The sequence below is a fragment of the Etheostoma spectabile genome, chromosome 1, assembly GCF_008692095.1.
Source record: "Etheostoma spectabile isolate EspeVRDwgs_2016 chromosome 1, UIUC_Espe_1.0, whole genome shotgun sequence".
NCBI lineage: Eukaryota > Metazoa > Chordata > Actinopteri > Perciformes > Percidae > Etheostoma > Etheostoma spectabile.
The window spans coordinates 9,483,209-9,508,081 of record NC_045733.1 but is presented as its reverse complement, the minus strand read 5'-3'; the positions used below and the strand labels follow the sequence as shown (position 1 = coordinate 9,508,081).

Sequence of the window (24,873 nt, the reverse complement as noted above, 5' to 3'; positions counted from 1 at the left end):
ATATACACACACACACACACACACACACACACACACCACACACACACACACACACACACACACACACACACACACAAACATTCACACTAACCCTATACACTCGTATATGGCTTTGGGCCTCTATCCCACCAAAAAACCAAGTTCCTCTTTCTTTATGTATTGCTCAAGTCAGACAAGGATGACTCAGTGCGGATATTAATCATGTTTTTTGCTATCTTTACATCTCACTCTGCTAAGTCCGCCTGTCGCAACTAGCTGGTCTATTTTAATAAATCTTAAACGTTAAACAAAAAAGTCTCTTTTTATTTATTATTATTATTATTATTATTATTATATTTATTTATGTTTCTTTTTTTTGTATTTTTTTTTTTTTACCCAAAATATAAAATACACCTGGACTGGTAGTCCTGCTTTTACTCAGCAGAGACTGCTGTGTTTAGCAACACATGCAAAACAGGTTTAAGAAGCAGACAAAATGTTATTGCTGTGATAACACAATAAGATTTGTTTTCTCGGCTGTCAGGGCAAATGTCATTTGATAATTTATGTAGCATATTACTGTCATACACACCACCTGCTGGTCAGACAGTTTATTAAGAACCCTTATTGCTCTACTAAAAGTGAGTTGGGGATGCGAGTGCTTACTACCTAGGGCCCCTACCATGGGAGCAAGATGCTTGTTGTGGGCAGTGAATACTGTTACTGATTTACTATTTCAAAACTGATTTAGTTTGATGGGAAGAAGAGAGGAAGAAGTATACAGATGCTTAGTAAAACTACCAATAAATGAATAAAAAACTACTGAAATTAAATTCCCTTCATTCAAAATCCAGTACAGGATTGTCAGCCAAATGTACTCATTCTGCAGAAAGATTATGCTAATATATGATGATATTTTTATTTTATAATATATAGTATTTTAAGTTGTTTTATGTTTTGTTATTCATGTGTGAGCTGCACTTACTGTAGCTGATCTTTGGTAGAGCTAGTTTTAAATACTTTATACACTGTTTAGTAGATTTGGCTCAATGACTCCCAACCTAAGGGTCAAAAAATAAATCTGAGGGGTTGTTAGATTATGAATGGGACAGTAAGGAAGTAAAAGCAACTTTCCACCTGCTGTGGACCAAATTTGAGTAACACTGATCATTAAGGGGCCTCCTCCGACCTCAACCAGGGAAATTGACAACGATCCCCCATCATCCTCCAGCTCTGCCTCTACCACAGAGGACGTGTCAGTTGGATTTAGGAGTTCCTCAAAGTGCTCCTTCCACCGCTCTATTACCTCCTCAGTTGTGGTCAACAACGTCCCATCCTTACTGGACACAGCTAGGATGATTCCTCGCTTCCCCCTCCTGAGGTAGCAAACGGTTTTCCAGAAGCACCTTGGTGCTGACTGAAAGTCCTTCTCCATGTCTTCTCCAAACTTCTCCCACACCCGCTGATTTGCCTCTGTCACGGAAGAGGCTGCAGCCCTTTGGGAACGTCGGTACCTTGCAACTGCCTCCGGAAGTCCTTTGGGATAACATATCCCGGAAAGACTCCTTCTTCAGTCAGATGGCTTCCCTAAATACTGGTGTCCACCAGGGTGTTCGTGGGTTACCGCCCCTTGAAGCACCTAAGACCCTAAGACCACAGCTCTCCACCGCAGCTTCAGCAATGGAAACTTTGAACATTGTCCACTCAGGTTCAATGCCCCAAGCCTCCACAAGGATGCACAAAAAGACATAACAATTCTTGAGGTAATGTACTTTCCACCACTGATAAAATCACAAATTTTCCAGTGCAGTCCACAACCAAATGAACTGTGGATGAGGGGTGAAAGCACATGTATTGATAGACACAGGCTCTGTAATTTCTTTACAACACAACTTCCTAGTTTTGATTTTCTCCAAATATCTCCTGTGGCATGTTCGGTTTATTAATACACTCCATTTTCTCCATTTCAACTGATCTTGGGTTTCTATGTATACCAAAGAGAACATTGGTTTGAGGCTGATATGGGCTATACCAGTTATACTGTAACTTCATATAAAGTTTATATATTCTTTCTTTTATATGTACTTTCACTTGGTGGTAGGTTGGTCTTGTGACTTATGAAGCATTACATATGATGTTTTGTAATTATTCCCAGACAACAATGCTCTGAGCCAAAGACGATTCCACATGTATATCACATTGAATAGCTTATATCTGATTAGAAGAGGTCTATAATGAAGTCTAACACAGCTTCATTGACAGAGGTCATTGATACAAAAAAGGTTGCAACCTAGATTTGGCACTGACTGCATCCACTTGGGCTGATGATGTGTTGAATAGGTCAGTTCCTCGGTGCTTTGAGTGCTGTGACTATGCACATAAGGTAGTGAAACCCTAACTGCTCAAATGGGGAACCTTATGTGTTCTTGGGTATAAGACTTTGAGGTAACATATTAGACATACTTATATTACCTTCTTTTTTTTTACAACATTTTACATCTTAGTAAAAACTGTCTGGAGCGATGACATCCAATACTGTAGCAACTCCAAATATGAAAAAGGTATTTTCTTCTTTTTTGAGGAAAAAAAAAAAAAATCCAAGGCACTCTTCTTCAAAATTAAAAAGCTTTTATTTTACTGGCTATTTCATAGTAGAAAATTTAAAAGACATAGGGAAAAGAAACCCACACATAGCGGCACAGAATGCTGTCTGTGAAGAGCACCTTCAAACATTTGACTGACCTTCTTGAGCACACTTTTTTTGTCTTTCCAAGACAGTTCTATTTATTCATATGAATAAAATGTAATGACATATTTTGTTGTAGTAGGAAAACCATTGTTAGGCTACTAATTACACACATGATGGCTCTGTTTTAATCAAGTGCCCCAGTAAGGCATGATAGTGGGACATGCCTTTAATATTTACATGTGCTTTTCCTACCGTGACATGTTAAAATGTCTTCTGTGAAAAGGGCCTACATCATCTTTGTGCCCAAGATGCTCAGTATGCATATTAAATTGTACTATATATCCATAAATAGTAAAATTGGGAAAAAAAGCATTTCATCTAACTAATACAGTCTGGCTGTCCATCTCACAAATGTGGTGACCCGCATGCAAGCAAATGCACAATAAAGATTGAATGGAAACAGGGAATTATCGTTTTTTGGCGAGACTAGATTAACTGAAATGGTCAATATAATATAATACAGGCAAACAGTGGCTTGCTTTATTTTTTTTTAAGTTAAACTAACATATTCAAATGTTTACTTAAAATGAAAAGAAAGGCATTACCAGGACAATGCACTTAAATGTACTTAACATCTGCTCAAGGTAGCATTTTCAACTATAATGCTGAATAGTTTAATGAACAATAATGCATGTATTTTAATTGTGGTATTTTGTGAGTAAAATCTGAATCTGCAATGCAGGAAAATGTAGTTGTTCAATGTTTTCCTCTGAAGTACAAATGCACCGTAAGTCAGTTGTGTATGGTTGAGTTGTATATTAAGTGCTTTGGGGACTTTCTATGAGTTACTTCGGGGGGAAAATGGTTTTGGAGAATGCTGCAAGCAGCAATACAGGAGGCCAAGCAATCTGCCCATTTCCAACAGGCACATTTGAACAAGCAGCAGTGTAGAACAAAGGGAGTAGCAAATTACAAATAAGGGTGCAAGCCATACCGTCAATGTTGTTCTCAAGGACCTCATTTGAGTGCACTGCTGTCTGGTATGCAGACTACCTGTTGGGAATTATAAGAAAAATAAGACTGTAGTGAAATGTGAATCGGTGTCACTGTGTTACAAATGACAAGCATAGGCATATGGAGTAAACTGTGAGCATAGTGCATCATTAACACATTTGAAACAGCTCCGATAGGACTGGGGTATATGAAAATGTTCCAATCCATGTATTCAAGTAAAACTCATGTGGGTCTTATAACTAAAATAAATGTTTAAACTTTCTTTTAAATTCCACTTAAATGTATTTAAGTTTATTCTCAAATTCTGACGCTAATATTACAACAATGACTTAAACAAATACATTTTTCACATGTGGCCCTAATCTTCCTATGTGCAAGTTTTGACGCTGATTTCCAATTCAACTAGACTAGGCTTACAACTTGCAGGTTGATTGATATTGGATCTTTTTTGTGACTTTGTGTGTTATATGTGGCCATCAACTACTTGATTACATAGTGTAATCATTATTATTGATTACAAAACTCCCCTCAGGCTACTTCTGGCTGAGGAAAAAACAGTCTTTGGGGCAAAAAAATAAGTTACTTCCTGAAACCTTTGGTGGGGCGGGATCCATGTCCTGGCTCTCCTTCTGTTTCTAGTGTTTTCCCTCCTCCAGGATCCTGATACGTGGCTGTTTGGGAGAGCCGTAGGGACCTCCTGTGCTGCAGCTAGCGGATCCCTGCCCTGCGCAGCTTGAGTCTGCTGTGAAAGTCAACGTTGCACTGCAAGTCTCCCCTCATCAAGCCGTCCTGGATGGCAGGGACACACTGGTGCAAAGACTGTCGAAACCACAAGGTATTTAAAACATAAAATGTCACATTCATGTCGTTATTAAAGGTTCTCGAGGGTTTCTGGCCCGTAACGTTAGCACTAACTTACTCCAACTGATGCTAGTTTTTAGCAGGTATCGTTGATTTGCAGTGATTGCTGCTGTCGGAGCTAATCTCTAGCAAGCTGTGAGCGTCAACATGGCTCTGGATGGATGTTTACCAGCTAACGTTAGCTTGCTAACTTTTATTCACAGAGTTAGCTAACTAGTTCAGTATGCCGTTTTCAAAAGCACAGCGTTCAGTGTAACGTAAATGCTGCGTTGTTTGTCAGTGTAGGACTTAGTATTTTTAATTTTCTGTATATTTTATATGTAATAGTTGAGCATATACCACTTCATCCGAACGACTGTACTGCTAAATGCCAGACAGGAAAATGATGAGCAGCAGACGCTTTCAAACACTAGCTAGCTAATAACTCTCTTGCAACCTTTCTGGAAAAGATTACTAATCATTTTCATTAAGGTTAACGAACCTTTAAATGAAGTGTTACCCCGTAAGCATGACCAGATCCCCAGCTAACAATTTTTGGTCCCCAGAACGTTCCCTGAATGTTAAGTTTGGTTGTGTTTTGGTTGCATAATAAAGTTTATTTTTTTAACGTTCTGGTGACGTTAGTTTTTGGTTACAGCGAACGTTCCCCTAACGTTCCCCTAACGTTGCAACCTTTAGAGAATGTTCCCCTAACGTTCTGTTTTCCATTTCCCTAACTTAAAAAAAAACTTTAACCACCATGATGTTGTTGATGAAGTTTATTATTACTTTAAACTGTCTGTGCATGAGCAGGAATGAATTATTATACATTAGCTTGAATGAACAGGCAAACTTGATGGGATTTAAAACTTTAATATACAATATAAAAAATTACAAAAAATATATACAAGAATCAGAATCAGTTTTATTGGCAATCTAGACACATAATAGTGCAAATGTAGTGTGCAAGATGCATATTGGAATGACAAAGTACCGTATTTTAAAAGTCACACTGGACTGTAGTTACATTTAATTACAGATGTATTTTACAAAATCCAAGAAAAGACATTTATCACACAGAACAACAAGCTGAATATGTTAGGTGCCTGTTATGCTAACGGTAACACAATAAGCTATTTAACTATACAATAGCACACAGAACAACTACCAGGGCGTGGAAAAGTAACTATACCGTTGACAAGCCTTTCCCGTAAGCCCGTTCTGTGGACCTGTTCCTTCAGCCATCTTGCTTTCAGCCCGCGATTAGCTTCCTTTTGTTTTTTTCAAGAAACTATGAAAATTAAACTATGGAGGAAAAAAAAGTGACTTATAGACTGGAAAATACAGTATGTAATGTGTAGGTGAATGGCCAAAGTGGGGATGGCCCCACTTATCAGCAGTTCAAGAGAGTGATGGCAGTGAGAAAGAAGCGGTTCTTGTGTCTGGTGGTTTTTGTGTGCAGGGATCTGAAGCGCCACCGTAGATAAATGTTAATAGAGTTCCAGGATTTTGAAGGCTCAGTCCTTCTCAGCTGGCCTAAAAAGAAAGAAACAATAGTTTGATATGTCATACTAAGAATGAACACGTTGACAAAAGCAAGACAAATTTCTGATAACAAATATTGATAGTTTGAGTATTATTAACATTATTATTATGAACATCACATAGAATAATTTAAATTTACCGTCTGTGTGAGGAAAATTTCAGCGCTTGCCCAGCACAGGAAAGTTTTTTTCTGAGAGGCCGCTAGAATAGAATTCAAAATGAAGCTAAGTTACAAGTCAAATTAATGACGTCTGCTGACCTGAAAGGAAGACACACACACACACACACACACACACACACACACACACACACACACACACACACACACACACACACACACACACACACACACACACACATCAGTACAGTCAAATGATATGCACCAGGTTGAATGTCAGTAGTTCCATGGTAGGAAAAATATGACTGTTTCTTAAATGCATGCATAAATGTTAAGTTACTGACAGGTGATTCCAGACACACGCTCCGTTCTGTAATGCGTTCTTGTTTGTGGAACGGATTCATCTGAAATAAAAGACCATACAATTTGTACTGATTGCAGAAATAATATTTGAATGTATACAGTCAGTGTAATCATTGTATGTGACCCGATTTGCACATTGTAACCCAGAGACTTCCTAATGGGGAGACATAGCATCCATGAAAATACATGGGGTTAGTTTGTAAAGCCAGTATTGCAGCTGTGTAGCCTAAACATATTATGTCCCTTCCTGTCTGCTTTCCCCTTCACTTAGCTTGCCAATAACTGCTTGAAGTGCGTTGCAAGATGGCCGTGGAGTGACTTGCCTAAAAAGACTTTGATTGTACTGGCTTTATATACTGTACACTAAAACTAATTAAAAGAACTGGTATATCTTATTTGTAACAAGGATGCAAGCAGGTCAACACAATGACACAAAACATAAAATGCGGCAAAGCAGACACATTGTGCAAAGCACCAAACAAATCCCAATATATATGTGCGGTCCATTTAAAGCGTAAGTCTCGCCAAAATGCAACCTAGGATTTTTTTTTGTGAATGTACCCAAGTCAAACTTTCGTTTAAATGCAAAATTAGGACGGAAGCGCCACTTTTAAGTCTCACCAGGGGCTCCACACTGAACTCGAGCATTGAGAACATTGTTTGCGCACAAAGAGTTTACTAAAAAGAAAAGATTTTGAGCAACTCACTGCTTGACTGGCAAGATGGTGACGAGGGGGAAACAACCGCTAGCTAAAGTAAGTTGTTCACTTCAGCAAAACCTTTCTTTTTGGTCAACCTGATCAGAACCGGAATATAACAAAGCCCTACGAGGTAAAGGGCTTAACGTTAAACCACAAACCTTCCATTACAACCACAACATGATTAAACTGTAAAGTATTTCACTTACTTTTTCGTGAGATCGTGAAGCTAGCGTGGTCCGGTCCTGAAGCTATGTCTTCAACACGGAACACTTGAATCGGTCACCTCAGAGCAGAGGTCTTCCCCTTACTGGCGTGGGGGTGTAACGGTTCGATTTGTAAACTGATCCACTTGTTAGAAGTGAAATGAAAGAAATTAATTTTCTTAGTTGTGAAAATTGATCTATTGATAGATTCTTGTTTAAAGTATTTTCACCTAATTCAGTTAAAAAACCAAAGTCAAGCATTAAAGTATTGTTTTAAGCTAAATTTATATCAGCCTTAAATAAATAGATTATCTTGCTATGCTGTTTATCTTACCTAGATTTTATAAGACCAATCATTTTTGAGTGAATGTAAATCAAGTGACCGTAAACCTTTTTATGCTACTTCAAAAACTCCCAAAAAACAACCAAACAGGAATGTTGTGTGGAGGTACAGTACAACCGCAGCAGAACATTACAGTTGGACGTTCCCTAAACGTTCTGTGTTAGTGGGGGATATCTAAAGGCTGCTGCCAAAGTGAAGCAAACACTCACTGGAATCTGGGGTTTCTGGACTTTTCTTTACCTAGCAGAGCTTTACTTTTAACCCAATTCATGCAGTAGCGCCGTGATTGAAAAGTGGCTAATACAGTGCTACATTCACTTTTTGTTGCACTTCCTTCTTCGGACAATTACATTTTACACCTTTCACTTTTCCAAGCACAAAAATAACTTGTCCGTGAAAATAGGACAATATTAACTTTTTTGTTTGTTCATGCAGAATTCAGAAAAACAGTTGGAAGTATCCACACAGTGTCAACTGAAATGAAAATCATTATCAAATCATCTTTGACCTGTCATAAAAACGGTAACCTAGATAAAAAAAACTGACTTTCCCTTTTTTAATGTCTCAAAAGTTAGGGTCATTATGAACAGGAAGGAATTCATTGGAAATTTCAGTTAACCTGGTTTTTATGACCTGTCAAAGAGCTCCTTTTTTTTAATAAAAAATGGTAAAGTAGAATAACTTCAAATTTTAGTATACTTGCAATATAGATTTCATATCATGTACAATATGTTTTTACTTAATAAGCAAATAAGCCCTAATGCCATGCACTTTGATGGTTTGCCATTAGTGGTTATGTACCAGTCCTGGGAGTGGTATTGGGTTCGGTACATACATTAATTTTAGGCAGGTTATGCTGTAAACTAAAGAATGCTTTTAAAAATGGAAGTGTTAATTTTTTTTTTTTTTTTCATCAATTAACAAAATGCAGTGAATGAACAGAAGAGGAATCTAAATCAAATCAATATTTGGTGTGCCTTCAAAACAGCATCAATTCTTCTAGGTACACTTGCACACAGTTTTTGAAGTAACTCGGCTGGTATGTTGTTCCAAACATCTTGGAGAACTAACCACAGATGGTCTGTTTGTGAGGCTTCCTCAAATCTATCTGTCTCTTCATGTAATCCCTAACACACTCAATGTTGAGATCAGGGCTCTGTGGAGGCCATGCCGTCACTTCCAGGACTTCTTGTTCTTCTTCACACTGAAGATAGTTCTTAATGACCGGTCTGTGGCTGTATGTTTGGGGATATTGTCCTGCTGCAGAATACATTTGGGGCCAATCATACGCCTCCCTGATAGTATTGCATAATGGATAAGTATCTCTTATTTATCGTATTTCTCAGCATTGAGGACACCATTAATCTTGACCAAATCTCCAACTCCATTTGCAGAAATGCAGCCCCAAGTTGCAAGGAACCTCCAACATGCCTCACTGTTGCCTGCAGACACTCATTATTATAGCATTCTCCAGGCCTTTGGCGTACAAACTGCCTTCTGCTACAGCCAAATATTTCAAATTTTGACTCATCAGTCCAGAGCACCTGCTGCCATTTTTCTGCACCCTAGTTCCTACGTTTTTGTGCATAGTTGAGTCGCTTGGCCTCATTCCATGTCAGAGGTCTGGCTTTTTGGCTGCAACTCTTCCATGGAGACCACTTCTGGCTAGACTTCTCCACACAGTAGATAGGTGTACCTGGGTCCTGCTGGTTTCTGCCAGTTCTGAGCTGATGTCACTGCTGAACATCTTCAGATTTTAAAGGGAAATTAGCTTAATGTGTTTTCATCTGCTGCACTAAGTTTCCTTGGCCGAGCACTGCGTCTATGATCCTCAACATTGCCTGACTTTTTTCAAGTGTACCTACAAGAATTGAAGCTGGTTTGAAGGTAAAGGGTAGTAACACCAAATATTTATGTGATTTAGATTTTTTTTTGTTCACTCACTTTGCATTTTGTAAATTAATAAAAATAAACAATCACTATTTATAATTTTGAAAGCAATCTTAGTTTACAGTATTTCTTCACACCTTTAAACAAGACTTTTGCACAGTACTGTAAGTGTTGATCCCTGGAGCAGTATCCCACTCGTGTTTCACTGGCACAAACTATTTCCTATTGTTAGCCTAGCCCCTGTAATCTTACTCAAAATTCGAAAAGGTCAGAAAAAGTATTGTGTAATAATAACTCAAAAAAAACATCATACAATTTTAGAAATAAGTATTCGCAATGTATTCAACAATAACACCAGTACATAGAATGTACATATGATTATGAGCACAGATCTGTAAACAGTCAACACAAGGCGCAGCAGTGAGTGCAGAATGTGTTTGACGTGTTCCAGGAGAAAAACCTACGTAATTAGCCAACGGACTTAATAAGACATACATCAACACGTGTTTTGAATGTTGGTTCGAGTAAAGTGGCGAACTTTTTGAAGTCAATCAACTCACACACCAGCTGTCGGGTCGCCGGTGAAAGCACGCCTGTAATGTTCTCTGTCCTCCGTCATGCTCCTGGCCATATGTATCCATATATTCATGACCGTAACGTTACCGGGGTTAGCTTCTGTTTTTTGTTTTTATTTTGGGGGGGGGGGGGGGGGGGGGCTTTGGCGTTCTACTTTAGGTAAGCTAGGTGAGCCTCCTTGTGTTCGTTTCTCAAATGTAGGCTACTTTCAAATTCGAGGGATGTTTCCCTGTAATAAACTGGCCACAGATTTCACCACCTTCCACTGCAGGGCTCTTGCTTTTATCTAATACGGTCATAATCAAATAGGACTCTGCCGCTTTCTTACAAAATTTTGGTACCGCCATGATGCCAGGCGAGGGGCACGGACTTTGTTGTGTTCAATTTTACATGGAATGACCAAATTCCTGGATTCCCAGTTGGAAACTATACACGTCTATGTGTAACATTATTTGCTCTATTAAAGACATTGACAAAGACTAAAACTAAGGACATTTACTCGATAATCTAATTTTTACCAGATTTTTTTGGCAACTATAGCACATTGCGCATCACCACAAGCCTGTTAACACGGACGAAGGGAAGGGAGAGCATTGCAGCACTTTGAGCGCTTTAAAACCTATTTTATACAGTCTGTTCAAAACTCACAGAAGAAAGTAGTAGTCATTTAAAAATGTAATCGTGGACAGGGTAAATCAAGATCGTGATTAATCAACTTTAAGATATGAGTTAAGTATTTTAACTTAGAAACTAAGAAGTACAAAACATTACATTTAAGCTGCACTTGCTGTTAAGAAATGGTATGTGGCAGTGGAACGCAAGCGGTGCCAGGGATACCTTATCGTCATACCATCAGCCACTGTCAATATTGGCGTCACTCCTGATCAGTGTAACAACAATCTAGTTAGATCAAGCAAAAGTGCAGGCAAGCTGGTTCCAGCTTTTTTCAATTTCATGGAAATGTCGCTTTGCTTTGTCTTGCATGATATAAAACCCAGTGCGTTTGGGATTTAGCAGTCAGACTAGATAAGCTATTTGAAGATTACCTTGAGCGTGAAAATATTGTGAAAGGATTTTCTGCTGACATTTAACTTACCGAACTACAGAACAGATTAATCGATAATGAAAATAATTGTGAGTTGTCCCTTAATTAAATGCTTATTTAAAATGTTCATACAGGTTTGAGAAGGCGCAGGAGAGGCCTGTTTTTCTGAAAGTGTGCTCCACTTGCAGCATTACTGGGTGCAAGGGCTGTTTGGACCGTGGGACGGATGAAAGGTGGAAGCTGTAGGAAGCCCAGCTGGGCTTTAGCTGCTCTGTTGATCCCAGTTACCCTGCTGATGCTGAGCTCCAGGGGGGCATCAAGCAGCCACAAGATGACACAATCAGCTATGGCTCACGCAACAGCCACTGCTGCGGGACCCGGCCCCAGCTTGACAGATTACCTCCCAGACCTCCAGGCAGTAGCAAACTTCTTATACAGCGAACATGCTCATGTTTGGCTCTTGTCCCTGGTGGGCTCTGTTGCTGTTGGCCTCAGTGGGATTTTCCCCCTTCTTGTGATCCCCATTGAAGCTGGCGCAAGCCTTAAAACGGAAGGTAAGAGATGGCAACATATAACCTACACATGCCTGTGAATTACTCACAATACTATAATATCATGTTTTGCTTATGGCAATAATGATAACACAACATAGACAGTTCTGTAATGTACAACATTTTGCAAGACATTCCTCAGTGATACTTAATGATATCTTTGTAACTGAAGAAAAAATATCTCCTCTAAATTGTCATATCATTTCTTTGAAAAAGCAGGAGGATGTCGTACTGTATCGTTGCACTACATGATGAGCTAGTCATTGAGTAATAATAATATCCTTAGTATTTACAATGCATACACGTCAACACGGACACAAATGGCGCAATATAAATGTTAAACCGTTAAACACTGACAAATGACTGCAGTGTTGACAGCAGAAGAGTCCAGAGTTCAAATTTCTGCAGTAAAAGAAGAAAATATTTCTGTCTCATTAGCTCGTTAACTATATACCTAAAATTCCAGCTCTGCAGTGTCTCTCTAATAAATCTCCGCTCTCCTCATCCCCTAACACATGTGATGGATGTTGAGATATTAACAAATGGATGAAAACCTTAATTTGCTGGTCGCACTAGATGAGAAGTCACACAACCACGTTTGTTGGCTTCTTCCTTTGGGGACCATGAATTTCTGTACAATTTTTTTTTTATAAGAATTTAAAAAACATTGAATAGTTGATGTTCTTTATTTTTTTTTTCCTTAACTTATGCTTGAACACACGTGTGTTTGAATACACCTATTTAGAAAAGAAACTTGAGCGTAAACGCTTTAATAGTCTACCTTTGCCAGACCCTCCTCCAAAGCGTGCTGGAGGAGAGTCTGGCTACTCCACACATCATTTAGGGATGGGAGGAAAACATGCTCTGGTGTATTGGCATTTCTTTAAACCAATCACAATCGTCTCGGGCGGTGCTAAGCACTGGAGAAAAGCAGCGTTGCCGCAGCAAAATAGGTTCTGAAGGAACATTTTTTGGTGGAACGTGTAGGTTTTAAAAGTTGTTTTAGTCGTGCGACAGAAAACTCAGATTAGACCGATAGTTTGCAGAGATCTGAGAAAAGGTTAACCATAGTCCTTATGAATTGACCGGAGATTAAAATGCCAAAACAAAGGTAGCCCAAGGCGTCAGCTGTCCGACCTAAATGAGTGAAATCCGGCGGATGCAACAGAGCAATCCCGGATGTGGAACGTCAAGGATAAATACGAAGGCTTCAATAACCAGGCCTAAGTTACTGTAGGTCAGTCAGAGGCCTGCAGCCTCTTGAGTGTCTCCACCCTCATGAACGTGGCATTCCAGATGTATTTTAGGCTTTGGGGTTTTCAAGTGCAGTCCTGAATGGAGGTTAGTCACTACTGAGGAAATGTCTCCTACAGCAAAAATGTTTTAGCGGAGCACACAAGTAATCACTGTATTGCTTTATTGGTAGCCTGAGCCAGAGACACTCAGATTTTGGTGTGTGTTTGTCATGTTTTACTTGTTAGAATTGATGACAAGATGACCAGAAGAGGTGCCATTTAAAAAAAATAATATAATTATTTAAAATAATAATAATAATAATAATAATAATAATAATTTGTGGCTTTGATCTCAAGCCAAAATGAAATATGTCACAACCTGGCCTAAAGTCAGTGACAAAAAGGGAATCAAACATGAAATAAATTCTACACACATTTAATTTTTTGTAAAATAATTATGCTAGCTTGTGGATGAGTGTAATGTGTGCTAGTCAGTAGGGAAAGAAAAGAGAGGTTAGCTATAAAGCCACGTAGACTGAGGCCCAAGTTACTCAGGTGTAGGAAGTTTCCGGATGCCCTTCACCTCTCTCTATTGGCTCCTGAAGCAGGACGTCACAGTTAAATCAAATCAATATACAGTTTTTTATTAAACAAATTATTGCTACTTTCTCTCTCTCCCTCCCTCACTCTCGCTGTGTGTGTGTTTTCTCAGCTGGTGGCCAGAAGCTGAAACAGCTTTTGAGCTTTGCTATTGGTGGTCTCCTTGGTGATGTATTCCTTCACCTCCTTCCTGAGGCGTGGGCATTTTCTGGCTCTTCTGGTGGGTCTCCTCTCCAACAATACCATCACCACCTTCTGTATTTAAACTATTTAATCTTTCTTTGACCCATCTTAAGAATAAGATATTTCTGGTTGAAATTGGCTGGTATGAAACTATGTTATTCTGCTGTACTGCCTTACTTGTCTTTTAACATACAGCAATGACCGGGTATGTCAGTGAACCTCATTCAGGAACAGTAGTTTTTCAAATATGATATAATTTTGACATATATTAATCATGCATTACATTACATTGCATTGCTTTCAAACATACATTTTGTGAATGTTGTGTAGGTTGTCACTTAGTGCATTCGCTCACTCAGTCTTATGTTTAATCTCTCTGCTTCCGTCCTAGCTGGTAAACACAACCACAACATGACCCAGGGCTTGTGGGTAATTGTTGGCCTGTTGGCCTTTCTCATCCTGGAGAAGATGTTCCCAGATCAAGTCAGCCACGAGGACCCCACTTCAGATTCAGACCTGAATTCTAACTCTGCTGTAAGTGTTGCAGCTGAAATGTTTTTAGAGGAATATGCTCATTGCTGTCCAAAGGAGTCTCACTGCACACAGACATGTTAATACAAGCCTTGACCTTTTTTTTGCTTGGTATGCTTGGTCTATTAGTGCTTGGTCTGCATATTTGTCAGTGTTTTGGTGACTGTAGCATTGGATAACTTACTGTACAACCGACCTACAGAATCAGTGATCTCTGTATTAGAGATAAACATTTAAATTAATGAGATTTAGAGGCGCTAGAGGCAGATTTTGTTACCCTTGGGGAGAGCCAGGCTAGCTGTTTCCAGTCTCTGCTAAGCTAACCAGACAGATGCAGGGCATTTTCACACCAACCTCATTTGGTCCAGACTTTCGTACTTGTCAGTTTTGTCCGAAACAAAATTGCAGGTGTGAAAGGTGCCTTGGACCACGATCCAGATCAAAAGACCAATTTTTGGTCCAATCAAAAGAGATGGTCCATGATCCGGTTTGTTTATAGTGTGAAAGCATTTTTTGGGTGATTCAGACTTTTGGACCAAATACCAAAAGCTCTGGCAGGCTCTCCAGGTTTTACAAGACCGGGGAAGCTCCTTTTAAGAAATAGCTTGGCGCTTAGTGTGTAGGCTACATGAGAGAGTGAGTGACGGTGAATGTGCTCGGAGCAGACAGCAGAGAAGATATCAGCAAATAACTTGTTAAGTGGTAGTAAATGCACAGTGTAGGTTTCCGTTTGTCTCTGAATAAATGCTCCAGAAAGAAAGTTCTCGTGTCTTGTTTCTCATCATCGCAACAAAACAAAAAGAGCAGCGGCAGTAGGGGAGAATAGCAGTCACTAGAAAAAACTCAGAGAGGTGCATATGAGGGGACGAGGAAGTCCGTCTACAAACCAATCAAATAATTCACGCATGTGATAATGGCAGGACATGGTTTTGTCACGTATAGATCTTTAGTGCGCTTGCAGAACTGCAGTATGAAACCACAACTTACCTCAACTTAACTTAACCTTAACTCACAATGTAATAAAAACTTGAACCTTGGTTCGGACTTTCAGGTGTGAAAATGCTCATCTAACTCTCCGGAAGAAAGCAAATACGTTTTTTTTTTCCTCAAAATGTCAAACTGTTTTTTTAACATCTTAGTATGTGTAATTATAAAATGGATCAATGAGCAAACTAAACCACATGAGATATTATGTCTGCTCTGTACTACATCTGCCCAGATTTATTCATGAAATAACTGTGTTGACTAGTGTCAAAATGAGATTTTCCTAATGAGCATCAAACTTGAAATTCATTGTTTAGTGATGATATTATAAATAGTGTAACATGAAATTTGCCCCCGCAAGATTGACAAACAGAATTCTTTTAGCACATGGTTCTTTTGTAGACAGTGAGTAGCTGGTTGCAGTATGTTTGTAAAGGCCGTCTCATTCTCCCTCTTGTCTTTGTATTGCCAGTGAGGGAGAAGATTGGAATCCACGGCTCAGCTCAATAAGTGTCTATTTATAGTGCCGGGGTGAAGCAGCTACTTTAGCCATTTCAGTGTCCACAGGAGAGCACTCAGCTTATAGACAGACAACAACAGAGCGTGACAGTGTGGGAAAGATTGTTATAAGTATTTGTCCTTTTACAATACTTTGTGTTTAGGCAAATCTTTCCAAAATGCAAAGACTGTAACAAGCTGAACTTCTTTTTACTTGAATTGGGTCAGTGTGTTGGATGGAAATGCAAAGAAGAAATTCAGTCACTTTATTTTATTTCTAGGACATTGTAAATTGGCTGTATTGCAGCAACAATTGAGCTCTTACCTGTTTTTACCACAGGAGGAGATTGGTAAGTCGACAAGCTTTATTATTTCCTGATGCTTCAATCGTAGACACGGGGCAAACATTTCCTTGCCGCAGAACACCGCAGGCTAATCACCTCTCCCTTCATTTTAATATCAGTCTAAATGGCAACGTAAGTGGTTTCAGATTGAGGGAACAGGGAAGTTGGGCAGTTCTCGGAAAAAACGGAGGCTATAGCCTGAAATAAATCAGTCTTTTCTTTTGACTTCAAAATATAAACATGTTAAGCAGTGTTGGAATTTAAAGGTCATCTGCTATGTCTGAAAAATGATGCGGAAGAAAAAGTGACTGTTTATGACTAGAAAATAATCAGGACATTTTTCACCAGCTGTTCTACTGGCAGGAGGTGAAAGCCTTTGACACAGAGTGGGAGCAACAATAAAATGCACGTTTATTGCACTGTTGAAACCAGGCTACCATAAACTCACTGTTTATCTAGTAAGACTGGTGCTAGTGGCTAAGGTGTTTGTTTATTTTAGGGGAGACAAGCCTTTTCAAGTTAAAAGCATACATTTCTGATGGTGGACACTAATAGTAATGGGAACATAAAGATTATTTATAAGAAACTTTGAAAAAAAGAGGTTGGAGTTATGGTGTACGTGGGTGACAAGATGAGCCATTTTTGCCTTATTTTTCTTCCTTTTTTATTCTCCACAGTCACAGTCTAATTCAGCTTTCAGTGGAAAGGCAGTGGCAACACTCAAAAATGTGCACCATGCTGAGTCATGGAAATCCTCCAAGCAGCAGAGTCTGCAGGAAAGATCAGAGAAAATCAAGGTAATTCTGACAACCAAAACATTTTCCAGTTAACAAAAAAGACAGAAAATGATCTTTTTCTTTAAAGACGCCACTGTAGGAAATGCTTGATAGGGATTGTTTATGTAAGCAATGCATTTTTTGCTTCTTCAATCCTCTAAACATATTCATGTTGTTTAGTTGATAACCACCAACATAGTTGCTTCAATGAAACCGTATCATTTGCACGGCCTTTTACATTACATATTTGAACTTTTTCTTTTACATATACAGCATTTATAATATTTCATCTTGAATTTTTAGCCTTTCTTTTGCATTTTTCTAATACTTATTTTTCACACTAGTCTTTTAGCACGACCTGACCCACATTGCATCACACCTGTGCAATTAAACAATGTACTACACCAACAAAAAAATTGACCTAGAAATGTGTGGCACATCACCAGCAGCCTTTTGTTTCCTGAGAGGGACGGCTCATGTTTTGCCTCATTTTAAGGAGGTCCGACTACAAGGCTGGGAGTAACTTTAGCTGACACCACAGGATCTATTTAGTCACCAAAATCTCAACCTATACAACCAGAATTGTAAATCAAAAGAGAATGTTGTGACTGCTAAATAATTACATTCCTGTTGACCAAACTTCTTGTAGTTTTGACCAATCAAGGACAATATGAATAACAGTGGCGTTATGTTTCATGTGTCACAGATAAGTGGATACCTAAACCTCCTGGCCAACTGCATTGACAACTTCACCCATGGACTGGCAGTAGCAGGAAGTTTCCAGGTTAGCAAAAAGGTAAGAGGCTGTGACAATCTCAACAAGGCAATAAAATACTCTTGGAATATCTATATTTCTCATACACAAAAAAATGAATGAGAGCACCCACATTCATTCGCCCTGTTTTACATTTAGAGTAATATGTAGGATGTAGATTAAGAAGTTACTTTGTTTTGTGGTGCTCCGTTTCTCTGTCCTGATTTTTCTCTTGGATAAAGACAGTCTAGAGAATATTTAATAACACTTTACTTGGCGGTATCTACATAAGAGTGACATGACACTGTCATGAACACATGACACTGTCATGAACACATGAACCCTAACCATAACCATAAATTGTCATGACAAAACCGAATGACACTTACTGAAAGAAGCGTTTATGACATGTTCATAGCATTTGACACGTTTATGATGTTTATAAGTGTCATATCCCTTTGTTGTAGATATCTTCAAATAAAGCAATTTTTTTTTTACATTAACTCAATATTCCAGAAGAAATTACAATAATGTTTTGACACTCTCAGAATGCAGCTTATCTAATTCATTTTAGTTATTATATGCAGTCAGTTGTACATTCCAGTACATTCCACAATGAAATGCCTTTTAACTGCTACCTAGCAGTGAGGGAATTGTTTTAAAAAAGAGAGAGTGCAGTTATGGATTTGGGGCTCCAGCTATCAACAGTGTGTAAGCAGAGTTTTGTGCTGATAGTGTGGTTGGAATGTAAACATTATCTTGACAAATAACTCATGCGTGAGAGTGTGATTACGTTCACATTGAGTCCTCAGCATGCATATTTATTATACATGAGCTCTTGGTCTTCATTAAGGATGATTGCGGGGGAAATGGCTCCCTGAGGTTGCAGACCAAATTAGCACACAATTATGAACTGACAATCATTGTTGATAAATATAGTGCATACATTGACACTAGGCTGTCTATCATGTCAACTTTTAGGATTATTAAGCTACTTAAATAAATATGAAACTTCAAATAACAGATATTGTCCTCATTGACTAACTCCATAATTATTATTTGTTCTTGACCAACAGCCAAGAAAACACAAAATGTACTCCGTTTATAATGAAGGAGAAATGTGATAGTATAATGAGGGACCTGTAGATGAGTTGCCCTTTTTAGATGCTAATAATTAACTTGGTGATATGCAAATCCTGACCCCCACAGAAACTGAATAAGAGGTATTTAGAGAGGTGTTAAATGTCCATTCCATGTAAATATTAGGCTACATCTTCTATATTTCTTGTTGTTGCACTTCAAAGGTTGAGTGTTATGCAGGAGAGCTGCAAAATGGCCCCAAGGAACGCTGTAATACTGTACGTAATGAATGCAATGGGCACAAACGTATCTGTGGAATTTGGATACAAAATGCCTTCTGTGTGAGGGCAGTGTTTGCAGACTCACTGGCGGATCAGCAGACCTGTATCAGCAGTCCCACAGTCTTAAGAAGACCACTCAGTAGACATTCATTACAAGATACAGCAAACGTTTTCACTTGAAAACTTATTCTTGTTGCATTATCCCACAGGCTTTATCAAAAAGGTGTACTTTAAAGCGCAGTAACATGTATTTGCGTTGCTTCACTAGGTTACTGTATATTTGTAGCTGTGGGAAGGAGAGAGTCCAGCTGGAGAGACATAAGGCTAGCAGCATGAACTATGGATCAATGTGCCAGAGAGGAAGTTAACTCGATTCCTCAAACATACACATACAAGACATCTCACTGGTGTTTTCTATTATTTCTCATGCACATTTATCACAATGTGACTTTGCCACATTGAAATGCTGTGTGAAGATGATATGCATAGACGCAGTGTTAAATTAAAATGAAGAAGTTCAGAGATTACGTTTTTTTTTTTATTCTGAATGTGCCAATGAGCATAGAAAATTGTGATGTTATTTATTAGTAAATGCCACTTAAGGATATAACACTTGTGAATTCCCCCTCAACAATCAACAAAGTCTTATCTTAAAGTGAGCTGGGCCTTGCGAGTGCCATAATAGCTTTATGGGGCTTAAACTGCAGACCACATTACATCATTCACTTACATTCCCTTTTTTTGGCCCGACCTTACCGATTTATTCACTTTTTAAATTTAAGGATTTTGAGCTTCTTACATCTTCCTGCTTCCTGGTGTAAGGTTATTGTTGTTGTAATGGAATAAGGCTTTAATGTGCATTTGTTTTGAACTGAATTTTATTAACAGATTTTTAAGTACTAATATTGACATACTAATACTTTCAGTATACATTTCTCGTTATTTATTTAGTTTTTTTTGGCTTTAATCTTCTACTATTCTTAACTTTTGAAATGTTTACATTTAAGAAAAATGTTAACATATTCAGTTCACTGTCATAGATGAGTAAAGAAACTAAAAACCATTCACATCTAAGTAGTTGGCAATTACTTAAATAGTTGACAACTAATTGCAGCCAATAGCCTTTCACCTACATGGAATTTATGTATGGTTATGATCTTTACACAATCGATAGGTCTCATCATGCTCTTCATGTTGGACTACAAAATGTTTTAAGGACTTAAAGAACTGTAACGCTGCGACAGCTTAAAGCAGCTCAAAGTTTGTACTTTGTCTTTTACATTTTGCCTCTTTGCACTATGCACTGCAAGCTAACACATAGAGCTTAGCACTCAGCTCAGGTGCTCTAAAGCAGGGGTCTTCAAGGATGTTTAGACCAAGGACCCCTGAGCTGAAAGAGAGACAGAACAGGGACCCCCCTACTACGTACACTTCCGGTCAAAGGTTTGGGGTCACTTCAAAACCAGGGCAGCAGTTTACAGGTTACATTATGTGCTTACATGTAAAATGATTCTCCAATGTTTTCTCAGTTAGTTTTTTAAAATGATATCAGATTAATAAACAGAACATTGGATGAATGGTTGCTGATAATGGGCAATGTAGAAATTGCAATAAATATCAGTCACCCACTCAGATAAGCTGGTATTCTGTCTGTAATGGAGTTGTATGAAAATTTGTAAGTAACCCCAAACTTTTGACCAGTGGTTTATATTGTAAAAAACTGAGTTGCATATTAAACTGGGTGGATGGACTGATATTTACACATTATTTATACATCATGTTTTTAATGTAAAACATACATGTGTAAGGCAAAAGGTTGCAGATTAATGTATGTTTTCAGACCTTTTTATTTTTGAAAAACGTTAAAAAGTTAAACAATTATTTGGCGGCCCCCCTGGAGTAACTCTAAGGACCCCCAAAGGGTTGTGGACCCCCCTGTTGAAGACCTCTGCTCTAAAGGATGAATTTGTCATACATCTTCCTTTTTAATGCCACAGAGCACATTTCTTTAAGTAAGACAAAGCAGTGTTAATGTAACTTTTCTTGCAGGTCGGGTTCCTCACCACCTTTGCCATCCTGCTCCATGAAATCCCCCACGAGGTGAGATTACAAAGTCCTTGGTTAGATTGTACAATATAATTTCTGAATATAGAAATTTAAGGTGTTTGCATACCAGAAAGTACATGGGGTGATTCAGACTGCTACAGTGCTTGTGAACACGCTGAATGTTTAGTCATTCCTCCACTGTGTGAACTGTCATTGTTTGCAGGTGGGAGACTTTGCCATTTTGCTGAGGGCTGGATTTGACCGGTGGAGTGCTGCCCGCTTGCAGCTGTCCACGGCGCTAGTTGGTGTCTTGGGAGCTTGCTTTGCTCTGTGCGCTCAGTCACCAGAAGGCACAGGTACTGTAAGAGTCTTAGTATGCATACCGTACAATGAAACCCTTTTACAGTTGCCAGAATGACACATAAGTCTTTCCTACTGTTTCTAGAAAATGCCACTGCCTGGATATTGCCTTTCACCGCTGGAGGCTTCCTCTACATATCATTGGTGAATGTGGTGCCTGACCTGCTAGAGGAGTCCAGTTTAAGGTATGCATCCTTGTGAGGACACAAACACAACCCTTTTTTTATTTAAAAAAAAAAAAAAAAAAAAAAAAAAAACATGGCTCCATAGCACTATAGTAGGCACAAACTTCACATGGTATCTTTAACTTGTTTTGTGTTGTTAGAGTTGATACAATGGTGACACTGTAAGAAGGTCGTTTACAATCAAAACTTTATATATCTTGTTCTGTGGTGTGGAAATAAGCAGATGCCGTATTTCTTTAATGTCCTTAAATCCGTCTGAATCTGTACTCTTTGTTTTTCTTTTACCAGGCAGTCCCTACTGCAGATCATGCTCATTTTCTGTGGCGTGGCTGTCATGGCTGTGCTTTCTGCAGTTGTTGAGTGAACATGGAGGAAAACACCCTCTCGCCTTAACCAGAAACTAAAACTCAGCATTCTCCAACAAACGCTTGTATCTGGTACCTCTCATTTCTAGGAAACCTTTCATTACATTACACTAAAACAAATATCTGACAGAAGAACGGCACTTTACGACTTATGACTGAAAGGAGGACCTTCTTGTTCTGCTGATGGGGCATTTGGGGGTGAAAATTGTTCCAGACTTAAACCTCAAGGGAATTAAGAGGGTTCGTATGGATCTCTGTTACCAAATTGTCTTATATTGTTTATCAGACAATCATTGTTTTGCACACACATTTACGCAGGTACACCTGATGTACACACTCCACAGAATAGGTATTTTTAGACCTCTAAAAGGACCTTTTTTCTTTAAAATGTATTCAACCATAAATTGTTTAAACCATTGTATGTATTGTTGCTGTTTATGATGTGGCTGCTGCATATTTATTGAAAATTAGACAAGCAACATAGTTTTATCAGACATGCACCACCACTTCATCATTTTGATGTTGTTGAGAAGTAAGTGCCAAGAAGTCAGGATGGTCTGTTTCACCAGTGGCAGGTCTACACCAAAGTAATTCTTTTCTGTTTTGTATCTTGTCTGCACCTTTTGATCTTTGCTTAAATAAATAATTGTGATAAAGTTGAGATGAATTAATGAAAAAGATTGCTACTGTTTGTTAATATTCAAGTTTGACATACAGTATACTTAAAATATTTTGATACTAGGGAGGGATGGATAACACCAACTTTAAAAAAAAAAACCTAACCATGCAGGATTATTGATAGCATTATGTTAATAAATATTTGGTGACATTTTCCACTCCTGAAGAAATAAACTAACATGTCTGACATCTAGAAGGATCTGCTCTTTATCAACTTTATGTCAAAAAGACCATGTACTAGCTCAATGGGATTAGGATATCCTGATATTAATTGGTAGACCTGCCTAAAGTGCTGTGGCAGCACATTGTGTTGTGACCTCGCGGCACAAAAACCTGTACACTGTGAGCATATGTTTTCACTGCAAATATATGCCTAAAATGTCATATGGCATTGGAGGGAGGGGGGTATTGATTGTGTGTTCACACTTGTCCAATTTCAACACAATCTGTTTGGCAAGCTTCTGTTGCCATAACGACTCCACCACGGGTTGCCTTCCTTAGTCATCAGCCTGTGCTGAGCAGCCTATTGACTGTGGGAGCCGTCTTCGGTCACAGCACAGGAAGACAACAAACAACCACTATGTACACTGTAGTGCAAAGACAAGTGACAAATCATTTATTGATAGTCAGCTGTGTTCCCAAAACTGCATAGTTTAGTCATGTTACATTTCTGGAGTCTGTATTAAAAAATCTGATCTTGTGGATGACAAATATAACCGTTTGCTCAGCTGTTTTGTGGCTCTGCTCACAAAATCCTCAAATATTCTGTCAACTTTTTTTGATTTAACGCCTGTGCTGAAGTCAACATGTCATACACTAAAACTGTGATGGTCTCTAACATGACCCTAACTTTGAGTTTTGCACACATGAAAACAATCCGTTAGATCGTGTTCCTGTGCTAGCAGGCATTGTCTTGAAGAAGCTCTGTAACAGATGGTCCGTCATTTACAGTGGCTGAGTTTTGTTTTTGTGAGTCCTTTTTTATAAATCAGGATCTAAAGGTGCATGTGTGTGTAACAATGTAGGCATTTAATCAATTCTAATGTTTTATTGCCATGACTAAGAACAGTATTTCCAAAGTAGCGTGTACAATGTTTACAATGTTATAAGAATGCAGTCAGAATATAACAAGCAAAAAAAGAAGCATTATATTATTGTATACACCATATCGTAAAGTGAATGTACAACGATTGGATCTACTAATTAGTATACTATAATGAAAGATAAACTAATCACTACAAACAAATCATTGTCACTTTTAAAAAAATGTTTTAGGCAAACATCTATATACAGTATCTTGTATCTCAGACTAATAATAAAACATGTATTTTATATGGTGCTTTCAAAGGCACTTTACAAGGTGAAGACTAAGAAAAACAAGATCAGTGTAACAATAACTAGTTACAATTTTAAAAGGTGCAACAATTATTGGATCACCCTGTATAAAAAAAGATGGTTTGAATTAACAATTTGTAGAAATTAAAACCCTAGAGGTCATTTTAGATGCTGACCTGTAACTTGGAATGATAGGGTTGCATGATGAGTAATTCATACATTTTCTAAAATGTTACGTTTAATTTTCAAACATATGAAAACATGTCATAAGGAAGGTCATCTAAGCTAGCACTCATCTCATATCCATTAGGCTGATTGGCTGAGTCTTACAACACTGCAAACCCAGATTTAGTAACTAAACTTTTTAGTGGTCACTACTTATTTCATGCTTTGTTAAAAAAAACATATTCATTACTAAACCATAATCGTTGTTTGTAATAAGCAGCTTCTGTATGCAGTGCACAGATCATATTAGCAGAGATAACTAAGGATGTTAAGATTCTGTATGGGAGGGGCGGGGTCATTTGAATTGTTCATGGAACAAAAATGTTCTAAACGGTTTCTGTCCTAGTTAAAGTGTGTTTTAATAATGTTCTGGTAACATTTTGGGTGTGCATTTATGTTGGTAGTTTTGTATGGTGGATTTTAGTGTTCATGTTTATTTATTGTTGCACCATGACAGACACCCTGCAGGGATGGGTGGGTCAGGGCAATTAAAACAGGTCTCATTCAGCTTGGAAATCAGTAACTGTCTTCCTGGTGAAACTTTCAATGCTACACA

At 38.4% G+C, this 24,873-nt stretch overlaps 1 protein-coding gene across 3 annotated transcripts; it reads left to right on the top strand.

Annotated features, from left to right (window-relative positions):
• Nucleotides 1-4,255: 4,255 nt before the first annotated feature.
• Nucleotides 4,256-22,946, top strand: slc39a13 (solute carrier family 39 member 13). 3 transcript variants are annotated; one of them, XR_004330078.1, is made up of 10 exons: nucleotides 4,256-4,517; nucleotides 11,495-11,860; nucleotides 13,805-13,912; nucleotides 14,267-14,409; nucleotides 16,910-17,029; nucleotides 17,715-17,804; nucleotides 21,173-21,241; nucleotides 21,326-21,525; nucleotides 21,615-21,714; nucleotides 22,003-22,946. XR_004330078.1 is itself a non-coding variant. In XM_032509640.1 (10 exons), exons 2-10 carry the CDS (start codon nucleotides 11,533-11,535, stop codon nucleotides 22,076-22,078), a joined length of 1,149 nt encoding a protein of 382 aa, XP_032365531.1. In that variant the 5' UTR covers nucleotides 4,256-4,517; nucleotides 11,495-11,532; the 3' UTR covers nucleotides 22,079-22,946. The 3 variants fall into 3 exon arrangements, 2 of the variants coding, with proteins under 2 accessions (XP_032365531.1, XP_032365541.1); XM_032509640.1 differs by having other exon boundaries at nucleotides 21,173-21,223; nucleotides 21,393-21,525; XM_032509650.1 differs by having other exon boundaries at nucleotides 4,343-4,517; nucleotides 11,441-11,860; nucleotides 21,173-21,223; nucleotides 21,393-21,525; nucleotides 22,003-22,750.
• Nucleotides 22,947-24,873: the final 1,927 nt, after the last annotated feature.